This window comes from Rhineura floridana, chromosome 3, assembly GCF_030035675.1.
Source record: "Rhineura floridana isolate rRhiFlo1 chromosome 3, rRhiFlo1.hap2, whole genome shotgun sequence".
Lineage (NCBI taxonomy): Eukaryota > Metazoa > Chordata > Lepidosauria > Squamata > Rhineuridae > Rhineura > Rhineura floridana.
This window is the reverse complement of record NC_084482.1, coordinates 98,590,490-98,613,536: the sequence shown is the minus strand read 5'-3', so window position 1 is coordinate 98,613,536 and position 23,047 is coordinate 98,590,490. Positions and strand designations below refer to the sequence as shown.

The window sequence follows — 23,047 nt, the reverse complement described above, 5'->3', positions numbered from 1 at the left end:
TTTGTTTTAATATGTTTTTAAATATGTTTTGTTTTAATATATTTTAAAGTCTGTTTTTATGATGTTTTAAAGTGTTTTTAGTGCTTTTGTTTGCTGCCCTGGGCTCCTACTGGGAGGAAGGGTGGGATATAAAATTATTATTATTATTACTACTACTACTACTACAGACATTAAAATAAACAAAACATCTTCTTTAAAAAAATTTTTTAAAGTCTTAAAAAGCAATTCCAACAGACACAGACTGAGATAAGGTCTCTACTTAAAACACTTGTTGAAAGAGGAAGGCCTTCAGTAGGCATCAAATAGATAACAGAGATGGTGTCTGTCTAATATTTGAAAAAATGAAATGAACTGCCTTCAAGTTGATCCCGACTTATGGCGACCTTATAAATAGGGTTTTCATGGTAAGCGGTATTCAGAGGTGCTTTAGTATTGCCTTCTTCTGAGGCTAAGAGGCAGTGACTAGCCCAAGGTCACCCAGTGAGCTTCATGGCTGTGTGGGGATTTCAACCCTGGTCTCCCAAGGTTGTAGTCCAACACTCTAACCGCTACACCACACTGGCTCTCTGTCTGATATTTAAAGGGAGGGAATTCCAAAGGGTAGGTACCACTACAATGCCTCTTTACGAGAGGGAGTGGTACCACCCTGCCTGAAACAGGCAGTGGTGAGACCGCTCCTAAAGAAACCCTCCTTGGACACTGAAAATCTTGACAACTATAGACCGGTAGCAAATGTTCCGTTCCTGGGCAAGGTTTTAGAGCGTGTGGTCGCTCACCAGCTCCAGGCTCTCTTGGATGAAACTGATTATCTGGATCCATGTCAATCGGGCTTTCGGCCGGGGTTTGGTACAGAAACAGCCTTGGTCGCCCTGTATGATGACCTCTGTCGGGAGAAAGACAGAGGGAGTGTAACTCTGTTGGTTCTCCTTGATCTCTCAGCGGCTTTTGATACCATCGACCATGGTATCCTTCTGGGACGTCTTGCAGACTTAGGAGTTGGAGGCACTGCTTGGCGGTGGCTGTGCTCCTACCTCAAGAATCGTCTCCAGAAGTTGGTGCTTGGGGAGCATTACTCGAGTCCCTGGATACTCCAATATGGGGTCCCACAGGGTTCAGTTCTGTCCCCCATGCTCTTTAATATCTATATGAAGCCGCTGGGCGAGGTCATTAGGAGATTTGGAGTGCGTTTCCAGCAATATGCTGATGATACGCAGCTCTACTTCTCCTTTTCATCTTCTTCAGGTGAGGCTGTTAATGTACTAAACCGCTGCCTGGCCGCGATAATGGACTGGATGAGAGCTAATAAACTGAGACTCAATCCTGACAAGACTGAGATGCTGTTGGTGGGGGGGCTCTCTGCTCAGATGGTTGATGTCCGACCTGCCCTAGATGGGGTTACACTCCCCCTAAAGGAACAGGTCCGTAGTTTGGGGGTCTTATTAGATCCGCTCCTGTCACTGGAGGCTCAAGTAGCCTCGGTGGCACGGAATGCGTTCTACCAGCTTCGGCTGGTAGCCCAACTACGACCCTACCTGGATAGGGAGAACCTTGCCACAGTTATCCATGCTCTGGTAACCTCTAGATTGGACTACTGTAATGCACTCTACGTAGGGTTACCTCTGAAGACGGTTCGGAAACTTCAGCTGGTGCAGAATGCTGCGGCCAGAGTTCTTACTGGGACAAAAAAATTTGATCATATAACACCTGTCCTGGCCCAGCTGCACTGGCTACCAATATGTTTCCGGGCCAGATTCAAAGTGTTGGTTCTTACCTATAAAGCCCTTAACGGCATCGGACCGCAATACCTGGCGGAACGCCTCTCCCGCTATGTACCTACCCGGTCGCTGCGCTCGACGTCGAAGGCCCTTCTCCGTGTCCCAACGCATAGGGAGGCACGGAGAACGATAACTAGAGCTAGGGCCTTCTCAGTGGTGGCCCCCGAACTATGGAACGCCCTCCCTGATGAGATACGCCTGGCGCCTTCTTTGTTATCTTTTCTGCGCCAGGTAAAGACCTACCTCTTCGCCCAGGCATTTTAAAAATTTTAAAAATTTAAAAATTTGAATTTAAAATTGAAAATTTTTAATTATGTTTTATTGTGTATCTACATCCACTTGTATTTTAACCTGTTTTATTATGCTGTACACCGCCCTGGGAGCTTATTGCTATAGGGCGGTCTAAAAATGTAATAAAATAAATAAAAAATAAATAAAATAAAATACACGAAAGATCCGCTTCTTGTGTTGTGCAGAACGGACCTCCTGATAAAATGATAGCTGCAGGAGGCCCTCACCTGCAGAGCATAGTGATTGACTGGGTATATAAGGGGTAAGACGATCTTTCAGATATCCTGGACACAAGCTCTGTAGAGCTTTGTAGACCAGAACCAGAACCTTGAACTTAGCCCAGTAGCTAATGGGCAGCCAGTGCAATTCTTTCAGCAGTGGGGTAACATGGTGACAATACCCTGCCTTAGTGAGCAGTCATGTCACTGCGTTTTGCACCAGCTGCAGCTTCTGGACAAACCTCAAGGGCAGCCCTACATAGAGCACATTACAGTAATCCAGCCTGGAGATTACCAGTGCATGGGTAACAGTGGTCAGACTATACTGGTCCAGAAATGGCTGAAGCTGGTAAAAGTCACTCCTAGCCACTGAGGTCACCTAGGCCTCTAGTGACAAATATGAATCCAGGAGCACCCCCCAGACAACGAACCTGCTCTTTCAGAGGGAGTACAACCCCATCCAAAGCAGGCAACTGACTAATTATATGAACTCGGTAACCACCAACCCACAGTGCCTCCATCTTGCTAGGATTCAGCCCACCACCAAGTCCAGTCACTGGTCCAGGGCTTGCATGGCCTCTCCCAGTTCAGATGTTACACAGATATAGAGCTGGATATTATCAGTGTACTGCTGATACATCACCCCAAATCACCTGACAACTGCTCCCAAGGGCTTCATTTAGATGTTAAACAGCATGGGGGACAAGATGGTACCTTGCAGCACCCCACAGCACAATTGCCAGGGGGCCAAAAGACAATCACCCAATGCTATTATCTGAAACCGATCCTGGAGATAGGATCAGAACCATTGTAAAACAGTGACTCTAATACTCATCTCACCAAGTCGGTTCAGAAGGATACCATGGTCACTTGTATCAAAACCCGCCAAGGGATCAAGAAAGAATAACAGGGTTGCACTCCCCCTGTCCTTCTCCCGATAAAGGTCATCCATCAGGGTGACCAACGTCAGGGACTGAATATGATAATCTACTACCGAGCTATGATTGCTCCCCATATGTAGCATAGAGCCCAAACATGCTGAAGAGGCTTACTGCCAACACAGCATGCAACAGAACTTAGCATCACAGAATCACAGAACAGTAGAGTTGGAAAGGGCCTAGAAAACCATCAAGTCCAACCCCTTGCTCAATGCAGGAATCCAACTTAAAGCATACCCGACAGATGGCTGTCCAGCTGCCTCTTGAGTGCCTCTAGCACTGGAAAGCCCACAACCTCCCTAGGTAATTGGTTCCATTGTTGTACCGTTCTAACAGGAAGTTTTTCCTGATGTTCAGTCGAAATCTGGCTTCTTGTAACTTGAGCCCAGTATTCTGTATCCTGCACTCTGGGACGATCAAGAAGAGATCCTGGCCCTCCTCTGTGTGGCAACCTTTCAAATACTTTCAAGCTATCATATCTCCCCTCAGTCTTCTCTTCTCAAGGCTAAACATGCCCTGTTCTTTCAGTCTCTCCTCATAGGGCTTTGTTTCCAATCCCCAGTTCCTGTCATCCTTGTTGCCCTCCTCTGAACCTGTTCCAGTTTGTCTGCATCCTTCTTAAAGTGCAGCTGACATTGCCAAATTCTACTATATATATTTGAAAATGCAGCTTGCAACCCTCACAGTGTTACAGTTGCTACAAGGCAATCCTGTACCGTGCTGCTCCATAACCATTATTTATTTTACAACCCACTTTTCTTCCACAGAGCTTAAGGTGGCTTAAAAGGGTTCTTCTCCACCCATTTAGCCTCACAAAAACCCTGTGAATAGTTTAGACGCAGAGGAAGCGATTGGCCCAAGGTCACCTAGTGAGCTTCATGATGGAGTGGGTATATGAACAGGGTCTTCCCAGTCCTAGTCCAATGCTCCAGCTACTACAGCACACAGGCTCATACACTGTGATGTTACCCTACTTCATCAGACTTCATCCCTTGATGTGCAATGGTGGGTCAAAATGTTTTATTTTCTGCTTGATCAACCAGTTCAAATAGATTTCTGCTGCCAGCAGCCTCAGTGACAGATACTAATGATGACACACCTATGCCAGGGATGGTCCCAGAGGATGTGTGAAACAGAAAACCTGCAACACACAGTCAGGTAACACTCCCCTGTTGCTGTTGTTTTTTAAATTCCTGGCAATGATGTAACAGCAAAGGATTGCCCCATCAGCACAATGGCAAAGGAATCATCAGGAGTGAGCCATCTCTGCTGTAGCCAAATCTATAGATAATATAAAGTTCTTAAGTACAATGCCTGGATCTCTGTCTTAACAGTTACTCTAAATTTAGGGTGCATGACCTAAAACACTGTTTTATGTTTTTATATGTTAAACCTATTCTCCTTTCCGTTCATCTGCTAAACACTGCCCATGTGAAGATCAGGATCTAATCTCATTATTTAAATTATGCTGTACTGTACTATTGCATAGCTGCAGACGATTTTGTCAAGGAGTGGCCAAACAAAACATTCCACCCAGTGACGATAAAGAGCGCACACACACAGTGAAAGAAAAGCATACCGAATATGTTTATTTTCTTTTTTAATAGAAGAGCTATGTCTGTTGCTTTTAAAGTAAAAATTAGTTGTAAATTCAAATGTTATAATGCACACTAAAATGACTCTGAGATGTTGCACCTCTATGGGATCCATTGATTACTTTAAAAATAAATCACCAGTAGGAAGTCTGTGACCTGGTTAATGTCACCCAAGGTGCCCAATTAGAGTGCAACTGCAGGGAAGAATATTCAGAACACCAAATTGTTGGCATGAATTGCCAGCGTGGGCTCCAGTTCTAGGATCAAGAAAACTGTGGCAAGTCATATGTTACAGCTCAGCTCCACTTCCGTAAAACCTTCTCTCATTTTGCCTTGTTGAAGAAACAAGCATCTCGTATCAATGCAATATACTTTCAGTGGAGTGCAATCATGGGCATATTAGTATATGGTTTTTAAAGACAATGATCCAGCTCTTGACTTGCTACAAATGCAGAAAGACCACTACCACTGCAAGCACAACCCGTGAGCAGGAGGGAACCCATAGGGGAGGGGTGGATGCCCTGGCCCTAATCAAGGATCATGGACTTGTTAGGCTACATTCCAGAGGCTGGGGGAGCACACACACATTTTTAGTGAAAGAAGCCTACCAGTATCGATATGTATATGATGTTCAGGACTGGCTGCGAAGCAAGCACATTCACTGTCCGCAGGCTTTTATAAAGGAATATAGGATGCCGTAAAATGCAGGGGTTGGGAAGCCTTCAGACTAGTCAGGTGCAAAAGACCCACAGTTAAAATTAAAGAACAGCTCTGACTACACTCTGAACCTAGGAATTGATTTTTCAACATCAGAACTGAATCAAGCTCACAGTCATTCCCATACAAAAAAAAAATAAAAATCTACTCCTGGTTAATTTTCTTCCTATCAGGTGGACAATGTCGCTGTTGCTAAGTCAATTGGAAATCAGAAACTCTTGCTGATTTTCTGCAACCCCTACCTCAAGATCTAACAGTAGATCCCAATCTACTATATTCCTGCTTTAATGTACCACTAGGTTTTCATTATAAGTATTTTTCATAACAAACCTCATGCATACTAATCTGAGTACCAGAAAGTGAAAGCACTCTGTCATACCAGCCAAGGACACCAGGGGAAGCAAGTTTCCATCTTTTAATATGAAAAAGTCTGTAAAGGTTGGGCCTGTAAGCAAAGAATTTGAGCACCACTTCCAGACACTGGAAAAACCATATGCCCAGTGGGAAATTACAGACTTCCACAGGCCCACATCATCTGTAAAGCAGGACAGAAACAACTTCAGCCACTCTGCATTTCCTTGTGGCAACAGGGGCACATCGTTTAAAACACCCTGATTATGTTCCAAATGAATGGCATTGATTTAAATACATTTTCTTTGCTTCCTGAAAGAAAGGTTTTAACAGCTTACAAAACTATCCCATTCTGTGGCTTGGTGGTATAATTCAGACCCTGATAAAAGAGTAAGACATGGGAAAGAAGAATAAATTGGCTATATTGTCCAACAACTGGGCAAAGATACTCTCACTTCATCAAGTAGTCACATCATAATCCAAGCCAGGATGGGTGTGTGTGTGTGTGGAGAAAGAACAGTCATTTGAGAATTGTTTCACAAAAAGGAGTGTAGGTCAGCAAAGGAGAAAAATGTCTAAAGAGAATGACTGTTGCATGCAGCTCCGAATGAATTTTTGGGTGGCCTAGAGGAAGCAGTTATATTGGCTGCATGCAACTACATAGGCTAATTAGCTACAGCCCTCTGGCTCACAATGAATTGCCAATGTGACCTTCACACTGGCAAACTGCTCACTGGTCCACTAAAGATATTACAGCAACTTGTTCAATAGCTTGAACACAACCCAATGCCAGATCTGATCACTACATAGCACATTTTTCCACGTCTCAAGCCTTGTTTATGTGAACACTTTCTAGAGGTATTTATACTTCCTCCAGACCTTGTTCCACATCTACCCACCCATATTTCTGCGAACAATAGTTGGCCAAACATCTGAGGCATTCCCAAAGAAACTAACAAAAATGAGCAGCTCTCTTGTTCTTTAAATCCTCAGAAGACATGAGGAGACCAGTCCACTAGGGGTCTCCACCAAACAACCTTTGTAGTCGGCATTCATCCTGATTTGCTTCTGCAGTGGTTAGACTATGGGCCATATCCACCGCTGTAACTCCGCTGGTGCAATGGACTTCTATGCATACAACAGAGCTTTCTCTTCCTCGTCAGATTTTGTGGGTGAGCAGATAGAAGAGAGGGATCAGTTGAGGTGGTGGAACTACATGTGGGGAGCACTGGACACAACCCATTGTCCAGTCTTTATTGAGCATTTGTTCCTATTTGTTTATGGGGTGGTTATGACAATGAGCATTCATCCTAATTTGCATGTGGGGTATTTCCACATCTACCCATTAATAATTCATTCATGCCACACTTTTCAATGCATTGCCTCATCACTTTCCAAACTATAAACAGCCCATGGGTATGTATCTCTGTGTGTGTTTGTTGCACTACAGTGATTGAGTACTTTAATCCACAAGCCGAAAATTTGGCTATGTTTTATATCCCTCGTGTAAAATACCAAAAAATCTGGAAGCAGTCTTGGTAACCCACTTGTTAAATACAGAAATACTTTCACTGTGGGCAGGCTTTGCAACACATTAAAAGAACATACCACTTGATAAATTCCTGCATTTATTTATTCATTTTATTTATAAATGTATTTGTTTACCATTATCTCATTTAAAAATATCAAAGCAGTTTACAAGAAGTAAAAAAACAACCCTACAATAAAAACATTAAAAAGACAATAAAAACAAAGGTCAACTATTGCAAAAAGACACATTCTTAATTACCTGCCTAAGACTAGACTGGAGGAACAGAAAAGTTTTCAGAAGGTATTTAAATGTTAAAACAGAAGGGGCCTGCTGAATCTCTGTTGGCAGAGCATTACAGAGAACTGGGCTGATGACACTGAAAGTTCAATTTCGTGTTGATGTTAAATGAGCCTCGCCAACTTGGGGGATGACAAGAGCCACTCCTGTTAATGATCTCAGTGATTGAGCTGGGATATAAGGGTTCAGGCGGTCCCTAAAATACCCTGGACTTAAGTCGTTCAGGGCTTTGTAAATTAATACAAGGAACTTGAACCTGGCTCTGTACTGAATGGGCAGCCAGTGCAGATGTTTTAAGAGCAGGGTCACATGTTTCCATCAGTAGTCTGGCCACCGCATTTTACATCAGCTGAAGCTTCTGAACAAGGACCAAGCGCAGCCCCATATAGAGCACAATGCAGTAATCCAGCCTCAAGGTTACAATGCATGGACTACAGAGGTCAGGCTAATCCTGTCCAGGAAATGCTATAGCTGATGAACCAGACAAAGCAGATAAAAGGCACTCCTATTCACAGAAGAGACTTGGGCCTCTAGAGACAAAGATGAATCCAGGAGGACTGTCATGGCCCCTTTGGAGGACTCATCAGACGAGGATGACTCTGGAGTAACAGCAGCAGACCCAGAAGGAGAAACGGAGGAAACTCCTGAGAACCCAGCTCCTTCTCCCCCTCAGCTGCAGAGCACCCCAGGCACAGCTGAAGCCCTTCAGCCAGACGCAGACAGTGAACAGGATACTCCCCCCTCACCTGCAGAACGTAGACAACACAAGGTCAGGCACAAGAGGGGCAGGCCTGTCCACTTAAGGCCAAAATGCTGATGGCTCACACCTGCTGACAAACCTGCTCCTTAAAAGACAAACCTTGGCTTCAGCTTGTTGCTGACTACGTCAGGTGTGGCTTCGTGTGTTTCCAGATTCCCTGAACCTTATCTCAGACTGACCCCTTAGCAATTGAACCCGGACCTCTACTGACCTCACTTCTGGACTTCTGGCCTTCTGGCTTGGCACGTAAGCTTGGAAAGGGCCTTGCCCTTATCACGCTTCATCCTTGTTAGCCTGGCAGATTTACGACCAAGCTGCCAGCTAAGGACTATCCCGCCCTGGTAAATACCCAGGAATTTCCAGCCCCCGCCTGCACTGCTGTCTCGGTGCAGAGCTGACAGTTCGTAGTCAGCACAAGCTGACACCAAGGTTTGTCTTTTAAGGAGCAGGTTTGTCAGCAGGTGTGAACCATCAGCGTTTTGGCCTTAAGTGGACAGGCCTGCCCCTCTTGTGCCTGACCTTGTGTTGTCTACGTTCTGCAGGTGAGGGGGGAGTATCCTGTTCACTGTCTGTGTCTGGCTGAAGGGCTTCAGCTGTGCCTGGGGTGCTCTGCAGCTGAGGGGGAGAAGGAGCTGGGTTCTCAGGAGTTTCCTCCGTTTCTCCTTCTGGGTCTGCTGCTGTTACTCCCGAGTCATCCTCGTCTGATGGGTCCTCTGAAGGGGCCATGACAAGTACCCCTACAGACCTGCTCCTTCAGAGGGAGCATAACCCCACCCAGAACAGGTAACTTGCCTATATCCCGGACATGGGAACCACCTACCCAAACAGCCTCCATCTTCCCAGGATTCAAGCACATTTTATTGGCCCTCACGCAGTCCACTACAACATTCAGACACCAATCCAGATTGTTCACAGCCTCTCCTGATTCAGATGTTATAGAGAAACAGAGCTGTGTGTCATCAGTATACTGCTGACGCCTCGCTCCAAAACTTCTAATGACCACTCACAACAGCTTCATACAGATGTTAAATAGCACTGGGGAGATAATATTACCCTGCAGAAACCCATAGCACAAGTGCCAGGGGGCTGAGGAACACTCACCCAGTGTTACTCTCTGGACACGACCCTGAAGGTAAGAGAGGAACCACTGTAATGCAGTGCCTCCAATACCCATCCCACTGAGTCGGTCCAGGAGGATATCACGGTCAATGGTATCAAATGCCACTAAGAGACTGAGCAGAAGTAGCAGGGTCACATCTCTCCTCTCTCTCACACAATAAAGGTCATCCAACAGGGCGACCAAGGATTATTTTGTTCCGAAACCAGGTCTGAATCCAGATTGAGATGGATCTAGATAATCAGTCTTATTCAGGAATGCCTGCAGTTGCTCTACAAATTATGTATGCTCCTTTGCTCCTCCACACCTGAAAATGGAAAACTGGCATATCCAGAAGACACAGCCCTGGATGATGACGATGATGACTATTTCTGTATGGAGGAACTTTCTGTTAAGTGAGCTGCCACCTGTTCTTTGAAGTGATACAGCTCAGAGACAGGTGTACCATTTCTGTGAGAAGTAAGTTTCCATTCTGTTCATGCAGCAAAACACTTTTGACAGCAGCCAGGTAGCGATCAACCATGAATAATGACTTTTTTTTAAAAAAAAGTCACCACAAGAAGTTATTTAAACAAGCACTTCTACCATTATTTAGGAACAAATGCTTTCAGGCATCAAAAATCCAGGCTGCATCTGTCTTGAGCAACATGGTAGCCAACTTGGGCGGATTAGAAAAAATACCAGAAGGATCACCTTCTCTTGAGTTCCATCACTTGTAAACTGTAGTTAAGATCCCAGAATACAGATGAGGAATGCGGGAGGAAGAATCTTTTGAACAACACAACTTTGCTGGGATGCTGCTTTTGCTGACATATAGTGCAGAGTAGCAAAATGTCTCAAGCTCTAGCTCTGCAACTTCAGGCACTTCTATAGCAAACTGCTTCCCAAATGGGGAAACTGAGCTTCAGGGCAAGATGTTCACTGAATTCTCAGACTCCACCCTCCAGAGAGCATACCAACAATATCATCAAGCTCTTGCGCCTTTACCTATAGGCATGTAAATTGCAAAAAGTTAGTTCATTAGGAAAGTGAAGAGAATCAACCACTTTGTTGGGCCCACAACTTCTTATCCATTAGTTAGCAGTTTCCTTCTCCTTTAAAGGTTTTTTTTTTTTTAAACAAGATAAAACTCAGTCCTCATATTCTGCTATAACTGTCACAGCAGGAAACATCAAGAGAGAAATCTTTGCTTGCGCTTATCAGAGCAAGAGCTTTATGAACAACGCTACTCTCTCTTTTGAGAAGCTCTTCTGCAATGCTGACAATACAAAGCCAGGAATTCAAAACTGGATTCTCTTGTGGGATAAAATGCATTCTCCTCAACAGCCCAAGTAAATGTATGGAAGGCTATTCAGTGCATTATGACTCTTACCAAGCACACTGATCTTACATTTGATCTTCTTTATCTAAACGCTGCTGTGGACTTGCCTTAAAGCTCAAACAATACTTCACTTATCTTTCCCTAGGTATGTGGTGGATTGCTCAATCCCTGACATCGTCATTGCTGAAAGATGATCAAGATATTAAAAACTTAAGTTGTGAAAGACATAGCTGCTTAGTCTAGAAACACATGTTCTCCCAGTTGCCCAGCCTATTCATGACAACGAAGAGTTGATCACATGTGCACACACCTTCCCAGTTGCTCAATTTATGACAGCAAAGAGTTAATCTCTCTCTCTCACACACACACACACACACCACACACACACACACACTCTCTCTCTCTCTCTCTCACACTCACTCACTCTCACTCACTCACACTCACTCACTCTCACTCACTCACACTCACTCACTCTCACTCACTCTCACTCACTCTCACTCACACTCTCACTCACACTCACTCACACACACTCACACACACACTCACACACACTCACACACACACTCACACACTCACTCACACACTCACTCACACACTCACACACTCACACACTCACACACACTCACTCACACACACACACACACACACACACACACACACAGAGCGCATTTGGTGAGGTATTAATTTCAAAAACACCCATCTTTGACAATAAGACAGACACAATTGTATACACCAAAACTCCACCAAAATACAAACTCATCTTTGTATTCAATTGGCCATGCTTGGCTTACCTTACACCTTAAGTATTTAAAAACCCTGTGGTATTTTGCATTATAATCTTAACTAAACAAAGGACAGACGCTAAATTTGTGGGACACAGTTTCAATGGGATCTGAAGGGCTGTGTATGGCACTGGAGCTGTCCCTCAAGAAGGTGTTCCCAAGGGTCAGAGGACACCCCCCCAGTGAAGGACAGTAAAGCAGTCCTGACAAATTCATTGTGAATAGGGCAATTCAAAACTACATGCACATTTTTGACTTTTATATGGGGTTCTCTTAATCTTGGGATTTGTTCACATTTTGACCATTGCAACATAAAGCCAATTGCTACATCCCCTTGGCTCAAAATTAACATCTCTATAAGATCTGTTGCCCGAATAATATTTTTCCAACAATTCCCTGCTCCTGCCCCCCCCCAAATCATCTCAAATACTTTCTAGAATCATTCATGGTAAAACCTGATAGATCAAAACTGTGTTACCTCCTCCCTTCTCTGTACCAGACATATGAGCCAAACTCAAACAGTTGAGGTCAAAACTCTAACCCCTGTCAATGTGTGCACATTGCAAGAATAGCCACCGAAGTATTTATACAGACGGGTAAGGCTTTAGGAATGATGCTCCCCCACCCTTCACAAACTGAAAGAATGCTGTACTCACCAGGTTTTTCTCATCTGTTGCTGCCTAATGTGGGAAGGGAGGGAAAGCAGGGTTTGCTCTGGTCTAGTTCTCACTGAAATGGTAAATCCGTGTCCGGCCTGTGTCCCTTCAACATTCCAGTGAGGCAATACAACTACTCCTCTATGGGGGTGGGAGGCAGGGAATAATGTACTTAGAAAAATAGCATGGAAAGGAGAAGATTATTTCAGCAATTTTTTCCTTGATTTTTTTTTAATTTGGAGGAGGCTATCCTGGGAGCTGTCCCACCTGCAGCCTTAAGTGGCACAGGTATACCAAATTCATTGAGCCTCTATTGCTATTGCACAGAACACACCCCTGCAAACACCAATTGGGCCTTGGAGAAGTCACTGAAGAACAGAGGGAAACCACAAAACACAAAAATGAAAGACATTTCCTCCAGGGTGACCTTAAGGATGAGAAAGTTCATGATTTCAGCAGCACAAGAATTCCACTCCCCAAACAAGTACATACTGAAAAAGATAAACAGTGTCTGGTTTAAAAAATGAAAGGCCAGAGTCAGCGCCATTAGCAAGCCATGGCTCAGCCAAACACTTGGAGGAATTAAAATCACTCTTCACCACCAGTCTTAAAGCTCTTTAACAACAGAATATGCTAATACATATTCAATAGCTGAAGACGTCCTGGTGTTGGTGTTCATTTAAAACTCTAGGACAAACGCTTGGACATTTAGATATTGCACCCTAGACCTGTGGATCAATATTTATCTCTCATCTTGGTTCAACGTTCATCTTTCAAGACATTCAGGGCAGTGTTGCAAGGGTTGCCCTATCTTTTGTATCCGTACAGCTTTCTCTGTAGGAGAGGTCAGACAAAAATGGTGGGTGAAAGCAAGCAACACAGTCAAGTGGGGACACAGAAACGGGACTCCCCAGGTCCAAGTCTGAAATGCTATCCATTACATAACGCTAGTGTTAATGGGGACGAGTGGCCTTGCCCTTCAAATCCTGTTCGCTCAAGTTTGGGCCCAAACACAGGTTTAGAAAATCTGCACTAGAAAAATAAATACCTTGAATTCTGGTCTAAGAAAAAGTTCTATCTGTATCCTGTATCAATAATTTAAGGCTGCAATCATATCCCAAGTGAGAGCCAGTGTGGTGTAGTGGTTAGAGTGTTGGACTATGACCTGGGAGACCAGGGTTCGAATCCCCACAACCATGAAGCTCACTGGATGACCTTGGGCCAGTCACTGCCTCTCAGCCTCAGAGGAAGGCAATGGTAAAACCACCTCTGAATACCGCTTACCATGAACAGCCTATTCATAGAGTCACCATAAGTCGGGATCGACTTGAAGGAAGCCCATTTTCCATTTCCATATCCCAAGTTACCTGGGAGTAAGCCCTCCCGGACACAGGTTATGTGGTTTTAATAACTCCCTGTGTTATATTCTGATGGTTTACATTTTAATCCCAATAGTTTTTTTGTAAGCAGTTCTGAGAAATCTTCAAAGTTACAGTGTGGGATACAAACATATTTGAATGAATAAAATAAATAAAACATAGCAATTCAGATTCAGACAATGTGCATCTTGAGTCAGGATCACCATGCAAGGGAAGCAGGGGACACAAGACCAAAAATTCACTCAAGCAGTGGTAAACATGATGGGCCCCAAACTCTCCCCACTATTACTTCCAACTTTGGAGAGAGGAAGCAAGCAGATTATAATCCTTGCAGTCACACTGAGGTTCCAAGAGAACCTGGAAGGTGCACTGCAACTGCAGGGATGATCCTTGCCTGTGCTCCAACTCCCTGCTCAGGAAAAGGGTAGAACAGCCTTCACCACCCTAGTGACATCCAGATGTTTTGGAGTACAGCTCCCATCTGTCCCAGTCAACCCCTGCACTAATGCTGCCCTTTGGAGAAGGCACTCCAAGCACCATGCAACATCTGGAGAAAAGACCCCATCCCTACCCTTTGAGGAGAGACACATCTTCTCTCAGCCAAAGATCCCTGCAGGGAAGGTGTTTGCCCTCCAAATGGAATTAGATGGATGGCAATTGGGGTGCAGGCTCTTTGGGGGCATGGCACCCTTCCTACTGAATACCTTCAGCAGGGAAACTCCTGCCATCCTAGTGCTTGGCAAAGAGATCTGTATTTGTCCAGGCAGCCCAAGTGTGGCATGCAAGCAGGCTTTAGCATCAGGTTTATCAGCTGCGCTGAATTTTTACTGCTGGGTTGATGGTTCTCCGTCTGCCTTCACTGTGATTTTATATATTACTGTTTTGCCAATTTCAGTATATGTCACCCTGACAGTCTTCCTGAAGACACAAGCACACTCACAGGGGCTAAGGAGGAGAAAATAAGCCATGGGGGGGGGAAGGGGGAATCCAAGTGCACAGCCCTCTTAGAACACCCAATGGGCTCTGGCTCAACTCCTTTCCACAAAGGAATTTTTTGCCCTCTCTCTTTTGCGAGGAAGGAAGCGTCACAAGCCAGTTCCAAGGCAATTCAAAGGGAAATCACAGCCATCAATTTTCCCACAGCAGTGCTCCACAGAATATTTCACAGTTGCGGTCTGTTATGAAATGAGAGAAACACATGACCTGTTCCCACACTGTTGCCTCAGTTATTGGTAACATTTCTGAAATGTTTTTCTAACTGCTTTATTTGCCAAGAACACCCCATCATCTTAAAAGCTTGACATCAAACCTCAGCAGCTGAGGCAACGCATAAAACCATTAGCATTGGAGAAAGGGTTGGGGGTCTACATAACAAGCCCAGCTTCCCACAATGTCCAACATCAGTTGTCAGCTTCTTATAAGAGTTCCTTCAGTGATATTTTTGTGTTTAGCAATTGGCGGGGAGGGAGAGGAGAGAGGCCTTGGCTTGTTTTAAACATAGTTTGGGAAGTGATGGCAGCTTTCCAAGCAAAATGAAGAGCAAACCCTAACCCACACAATCTAATGTGCAGTGGAGGTTTAAAAATGTCAACAGTTGACAAGCAAGAGTGACATGTTTAATAAGGATGTTCAACCCAACACTCATATTCGCAGATGTCACACATACAAGATAGCTGTCTCATAGCAAATAATGCATAATAGGATCCTGATGTAAGAAGGAAAAACAAAAGCAGCTCTGCCTTCCGTACACAGACACCCCCCAATTCCCCAGTATGACAGCAAGACACTTTGCACATGCTCAGAAAGATTGGGTTTCCACACATCCCGGAGTCCACCTACAGCACTACAGAGCACAGCTCAGATACAAGCTGCTGAACCCTGGCCAAAGAGAACTTTTCTGCTCCTAGTTGCTCCCATCAAGCTTCAAGATTATCAGAAGATTTTAAGGAGAAATGTACCAAGACAAGAACATAAGAAGGACCTGCTGGATCAGGCCAATGGCTCACCTAGTCCTGTTCTCACAGTGACCAATCTGCAAGCAGAACCTGAGTGCAAGAGCACTCTCCTCTCTTGCAATTCCAGCAACTGGTATTCAGAAGCATACTGCCTCCAACAGTGGACAGAAAGATTAGTTTCAGATAACTACCAGGCAGAATGTTCATATCACCTTAAATTACAATTATTTTTAATACATGCAGCCCACACTTTCAGCCCTAAGTGAATGAATAATGAGGACCTTAACTAATGGATTTCCATGTGAAATTTAGGCTTCTTTCTTCAAGATTCCATGTGATAGTTGTTTTGAGGTCATGCAAGGTTTCTGCAGAGGGCCTGGTGTTTTGGGGATCATATGTTCTTCCAGCCGCTTAGAATTCAGTGACCACTACTAACACTTAAAAATGAAGCTCAGAACTCCCACATGAAGTAACAATGGCCTGGTCCTGACAATCAGCTTGAATAAGCCAAGGTATGCAAAAGCCGTTTGGTCATGCACTCTGTCATCATGCCACCTCTACACTCCTTTGCACTCTGTGACAAGCAAGAAGTTTCCAACTAACCATAACCCACCAAACTATGGATCCCAGGTTTCAGACGAAAACAGACTTTTAAACCAACTATGGTAATAAAGATGAAAATATTCACAATGTGAAAACCTGAGGCTGTAGTTATACACACACTTACCTGGGAAGCAAGTCCCATTGAATTCAATAGGGTTTACATCTGTGTAGACACACGCAGGATTGCACTGCAATTCTCCTTGTGTCAGAGTAGGTGTGCAGTTGTGAAGAGGTTACTTAACCATATTTTATGAGCATCAAATCAACTATTTAAAATCACTCTTTGCCCTCCTTTTGGTACCTTTACAAAGCATTCAGCATCCAGACGCCAAAGTAATGTGCAGCCCAATTGTATGCATCCTTAATTGGTTGAGACTCCCATGGAGGTCAATGGGCCTTGCTTCCAAAGATCCATAAGAATGCAGCCTTAGATTCCATTTAATAGGTATTATATAACTTCATGGGCACTGAGCTATATGGCAAATATCAGTTACCAGCCCTGGGATGTAAAAAAATAAATAAAGCAACCATTTCTATATCACTTTTGGACACAGATTTATATTTCATCCTCCCAATAACCCTTTAGGATGGATTAAGTTGAGACTGACTTGCTCAGGGCCACCTAGTGAGTTTCATGGATGCACAAGGATGGATGTTCAGTTTGGCTACATCACTAATTAAATTAGCATTGATCTGCTCTTCCAGAGGCCAGCATTAAGGTCACATACAGACAGAACACACTGAGACTCTAGAAAAATCTTACATAACAAGTGGGGTGGGGATTATCCACATTCTATTTTCCAGGGACAAACTGGCTAGAAATTTGCTGCACTCAGGTAAGTGGGTTACAGCCCAGTTCACTTCATACACTACATTCTGCCCATAGTGAGAGCTGGACAAGGGTCTGAAATTAAGACAGGGCTCAGAGGTCTCCACAGAATTAATACTTGAACGGGTCCCAGAGCTGAACATTTTTGTTCAGAGATTTGAGGGGGGATACATGAGACAAAGAGAGATGCAGCCAAACCTGGGGGGGGGGAAGCGATTTATGTATATTATGCTAGTTGGCAACAAGGAAGAGAGCCTTCTCAGTGGTGCCCCCCAAATTATGGAATGATCTACCTGATGAGGTGCACCTGGCGCCAACACTTATCTTTTCGGTGCCAGGTCAAGACTTTCCTCTTCTCCCAGGCATTTTAGCATGTGTTTTTAAATTGCTTTTTAAAAATATGTTTTTAAATTTGTATATTTAAATTTGTATATTTGTATATATAAATGTTTTTAATTGTTGTAAACCACCCAGAGAGCTTTGGCTATGGGGCAGTATACAAATACAATATAATAATAATAATAATAATAATAATAATAATTCAAACTATTACAACTTTAGCTTTGGAAGTTAAGCTATTCCAAATACAAAAAATAATAATGAGTTTCCGTTATTGTAATTCCTTCCAAAGAACTTTACAGCTAGCACAAGCTTTTGAACGCTGCTACCAATGGCTGCTTTACACCTACACAGGTCCCAGCTCAGCTTATGGTAGCAATTATACAGCATACATTGCCTGCACTATTCACCTAATGTAAATGACGTTTTAGATTTTGACACCACAAGAACAAAAGCCTAAGTACCACTTACTTTTTTGTTTATTTTCCGCACTGAATGGTTCAAACAGGAACTATTTTCCTCTGAGCTAATTACTCTCAATAGAAACACAGTAACCACTGAGAGCACACTTTTGGCAATGTTTCAAGGCATCAACACAGGACTGGAATACAAATGATTTGAGTTTGCTATTTTAACAAACCCCCAAATCCATAGCCAGGAGTGGGCCAGGGCTTCCCCTTCCCTAAAATTTTCTCTCCCACTAATTTTTTTTACAAAAATAAAAAAAAATAAATTACATAATTTTTCCTCCCCCTCCCCAATTTTTTGTAACCCCTCCCCAGCATTTTAGGCTGGCTACAAACCTGCAACCCCCCAACCCAGTTTATTTTTATTCCAATTATTGCAATGCCTACATGCATGTGATTTCAACACTTCAATGCTTTAAAAGTTACCCCCTCAAAAGAAAAATCAGCATTGCCATATTATTTGGTGCTTATGCTTTAACTAGTGAGATGCCATCATAATTATGATGGGTGGAGGGAGAGTCCACCCTGCAGGGACTACAAGGCACGCAATGTGGCTCTGTGCACTTGAACAGGTCTGTTCCGGCACTGAGTTTTGCTCTCGCTGCCATTATGTCCCCAAGAGAAGCATTTTATTATCATGCATATCATAACTTCAGTCTTTTGTCATCACTTTGGATTGTTCTCCTCTGTGGACTGCGTCAAACATTGTCTTTTGCAAACTGCAAGCAGGTTACCACCAACAGTGTGAAACACACACACACATTTCTTTGCACATACATGGCCCAATGTAGCTCCCAAAATGAAGTTCACTTATGCTCATCATATGATGTTTTACACGCCATTCAGGAGGATCTGAGGCTGTGAGCACTCTGGTTGCCTGCAGCAAAGAGTTTCCATTGGCCACACCTGGAGCAGAACGGGTTGACCTGCTAATCAGTTGCAAAATCTCTTTGAAGTGAATTAAAAACAACAACACTCAAGCTGTGTCTCTACCCTGAATCAACCCTATTCATTCAGGCTGCTTCATCCATTAGAACTGTGCTTTTGCTGTAGTCTCTACTCTCCCATTGCACTCTTGCCTGCCCCCACACCAGAACTCCATATAAGGTCCTAATATGCTTAACAACCTCCTGCACAGATAGGTATCACCATTTAGCTCAGTGTACTGGACTGGGGTGTTTGTCTCTTTGGCACATCTTGTGTATGGACACCATTTCCATTGTAAATTTCACTTGAGCACCCATTGCAGTGCCTGTCCCTTTGTTCATTTTTCCCCTTGGGTCATCAACTACTAGAGTATAATTGCAATCATCTCCTTTGCCACTGCAGAAGTCTACTGGAATTGGCTGTATGAGCCATATTGCTCAGACATCCTTGCTGGCAGGTAGGCTTGTTGCTCCAGCCCCAAAATCCACAAAAACCCAATATCCCCAAGAAATACCAGGCGTTGATATATGGAGACCACAATGCAGACTATCAACTTCAGTTCACATCAACAAATCTTGTCAGTCATATAACATTGTCAGTCACTTAGGAGCAATTTCAGTGGGGAGAAAACTTAATATTTGAAAAAACTGAAAAATACAAGCACTGATCACAGGGGGACATAGCCATAGAGTAACTGCTGAAAAGAAGTATGTGTGAACTAGTCAATGTAACAAACTCCCTAAAGTAGCAATTGATTTGGCTTTGTAACCAAAACAGAGTTCAGATCCACCAGCACCGTAAACTAAAGCTCAGGATTCACTACCACCACCTTAGAGAGATTTTTGCATAAGGTGAGAGCCAACGTAACAGTGCAAGAAGTTTGAGAGCTGACATTACTGTGCAAGCAGCAGTGCACAAGCTTAACTCTCACAGAGTAGCAGTTGCACTAGGAGTTGTGCAACATTTTTTGCAAGTACAAAATACTCACTGGATTTGAATGTTGCCCTACACTCAGAACAAAGCTCTCACTAGTGGAACAGCTGTTGCGCTAGGAGGAAGACATCTCTGGATAGCAATCTCTGTTGCCTAGATCCGCTTAAAGAACTTGATTCTTCAGAAAAGCCCAACACAGAAGCTAAATGCTGAAATCCAAGTTCCTATTTGTGCGGCTTCCTTAAACCAAAGCAGTGTTAGGTCCTTTCACAGCTCAGAATTCCATTTGTCTTTTGACATAGGGTTCGACACAAGAAATAAATAAATAAAATGTGCAGGTGGCCAGGAAACATTTTAATTAAGCAGTCAGAAACCACACAATGTCAGGCAGTATCAGATTGTTTCAGAGTGCCTTTGACTGAGTGCAATGAGATTATACAATGTATACAATTATTTATACACAATGTATATGTAAGCAGCTGTATACTGTATATATAATATTCCAATTCTTCTCAACAGGAGGTTCCTTCAGAACCAACATAAAGATACAGCACACTTTCCATCTGACATTTCAAACATACAGCAAGGCACAGTTTCAGTTTGTGCTTTATAAATGTGCAAATCAACCTTTAAATGATTTTGCCATTCAGAGACACCCACAGTGCTGGCTTCGAAAGCCATCCCTTGGCTTCTGTTCTGTTTAGATGCCAACATTTACACAATTAAGGATTTGCAGTGGCCAAAGACATCTGGTAGCTCAAACAAAACACTGGCTGTGTTCTAGACATGAATAATAGCACACACAGAAGTTTGACAATCAGCTTAAAAAAATTATTCTGAACAAAAAAATAGTTGTTTGTTTTAGTAAGCATGGTAATGCACACATAAAACCAGAGCATCCAAAACTTCTGTGGAAGAAGAGATGCCCCACCCTTTCACAGAGCTAGATTAGAAAGTGTCAGAAAGAGACAGCATGAACTGATTACAAATTCACCATGGACATCAAATTCCATTCATGCAAGTTGCACAAAGTCTTCTCTTGCACATCACAAACTTGTGGGAACTACTTGGGGAATTCAAAGCTAATAATACTGTAAACCGGGAGCTTCAGCTATGGGGCAGTATATAGGTACAATCAATCAATCAATCAAGGGCTGAAGCTAATATTATCTGAACTATGTTTTCATACTCTCATCCCAAGATAACATGATATACAAGGACTCATGCTCCACCAGTGCCATCAGCAGTATCAATGGGAGAAATGGGACTTCCAAAACAAGCCAAGCCTATCCAGACTCATATTAACTTGTGTCAATAGGAAGAAGCCAGTTAGCCTCAGTACAAAGGACAAATTCAAGCACATAGTCAGGACTCCTCCTCATTACTGAAGTACCAAAGAGAAAAGCTAGCTTCAGCCCCAGTCATTCTGCCCCTTTCTATAGAACAGCTCTGCCAAGTTTCATGTTGCATATGTAATCACAAGGAACAGCAATATATTTGCAATCAAATATGTGCGTAATGTTTCTGCTGATAATCTGATTTCCCCACCAAGGAAGTATTAAACCAGGGATGGGGAACATAGTTGAACTTCAGCTCCCATTAGCTGTGATCATTGGCCAAGCTAGAGGAGCTGATGGGAGTCTGGAGTAAATAATAATAAATCTGGAGGGTCACAGGTTCGGCACCCTGGATTAAAAGCATAATACCCCTTCCCAAGGAGAATTGCTTGGAAGTGAGCCCCTCTGAACGCAACGGGATCGAGTTCGTGTCACTGGGCATAGGACTCGGCTGCAAGTATGCCTAGGATTGCGACTGCAGCGGCCACTGCTGAAGCCCAGCCGCAGGTCTCCTGCCGCAGAGCCTCAAGAAATACTGCAGGGGAGGGCAAAAGTCCGCTGGAACGTGCAGCTTCCCTACAGCTGGGGCGGATGGAGAAGGTTGCTGGGTCTGCCTCAACACACACACCCTCCCGCCCAGCGGTCCACCCCTCGGGGTTCAGGCCACATAGACAAAAGCGGTCACAGCCTTGGTGCACAGTGTACATATACAAAATTCCTGGAGCAGTTTTCCTGAGGCTGCCATTCTACCCGTGCCTACTCAAAAGCAAGCCCCACTGGGTTCATTGGGGCTTACTCCCGCGTAAGTAGGGTTAGAAATGCAGCCTTAGTCCCCAGCGCTCCCCCTTTGATGGCACCGAGTCGCAATGGCTGAAGGCGAGTTCCTCCCCTCCAGTCCTAGCCTTTCCCGAACAGAAGGGCATAAGCCACCTCCCGACCACTGTCACCAACGCGTGTTGCTGTTTTTCGGTGGTGCTGGGAATACGAAAGTGACAAGTAGCCTGCCCTCCTGAGTGTGCAGAGGCGCGCAGGCTCTTTTGCGAAAGAAGGCGACACCCTTGCACAGGAGATCGTTGAAGCAAGCTAGTCTCCTGCGCGTCCGACCTGCTACAGAACAAGGCGCACGGGCAGCCCCGCGCACGGGCAGAGAGGGGTCTCTACACTTCCCGTGGGCGCGCCCGTTCCTCCTCCACCCACCCACCTAGCTGAGGTTTCTAACGCGTCACCCTTCCCCTGCTCGGCTATATGGAGCGTGCGCTCCTCTGCCCTCTTTGCCGCAGACGAGCCCGATGTTGCTACTCACGGAAAAGCGATCCAAGTCCGTGGCAGCCATGCCGGCGGAGATCCAGGGGCCAACGGGCGAAAGGGTTCCTCCTCGGGATCTAGGAAGCCGCCTTGCCGGGAACCTGCTCTCCTCCCTGGATTGATGACACTGAATGAATCCAATATGGCCACTTCCTGGAAACTCCCCCTCGCAGGCTGGGGAGAACGCGGGACGCCGCCTTCGCCTTCGGCACTGCGGTGCTACGAGGCGCTGGGGAAATCGGGCCGCTCGCTCGTCAAACACAACCTCGGCACCGAACCCCTCTAGGCGGAGAGCGCCCCCACCACCACCGCAGAGTGGAAAGGGAAAGGCGAAATTGGCTAATTGCAGCTGCCCGGCATTCCATGGGAGGGATGCTGGGAATTGTAGTCTTTTACTTGATTGGGTCACTACGTTTTTCAGGCGGATTTGGAAAGGTTTTGTTTTTGTAAAGAAAAGCTACGTAAACACAAACAATAAAAACGATGCTATAGCATCAATATAGTGAGTTAAGGCTTTCAACGCACTTCCTATATATTGCCGCAGAGCTGCTTACAACCTAATCTACCTCACAGGGCTGTTGTGAGGATAAAACGGAGAGGGGGAGAACTGTGTATGCCTCCTTG

General features: G+C 44.4%; 1 protein-coding gene across 4 annotated transcripts in view; it reads right to left on the bottom strand.

The window, feature by feature from the left end:
* Positions 1-22,761, bottom strand: part of SEPTIN8 (septin 8) — a 67,808-nt gene extending 45,047 nt beyond the window's left edge. For 2 of the 4 annotated variants that reach the window (XM_061617044.1, XM_061617045.1), the window contains exon 1: positions 22,422-22,761. In XM_061617044.1, coding sequence (XP_061473028.1) covers positions 22,422-22,451 — 30 coding nt within the window. In that variant the 5' untranslated portion in view covers positions 22,452-22,761. Of the gene's footprint in view, positions 1-8,684; positions 8,784-12,349; positions 12,435-22,421 lie in introns of those variants that run through there. The other 2 variants (XM_061617048.1, XM_061617047.1) reach the window with 2 other exon arrangements.
* Between the last annotated feature and the right edge of the window lie 286 nt (positions 22,762-23,047).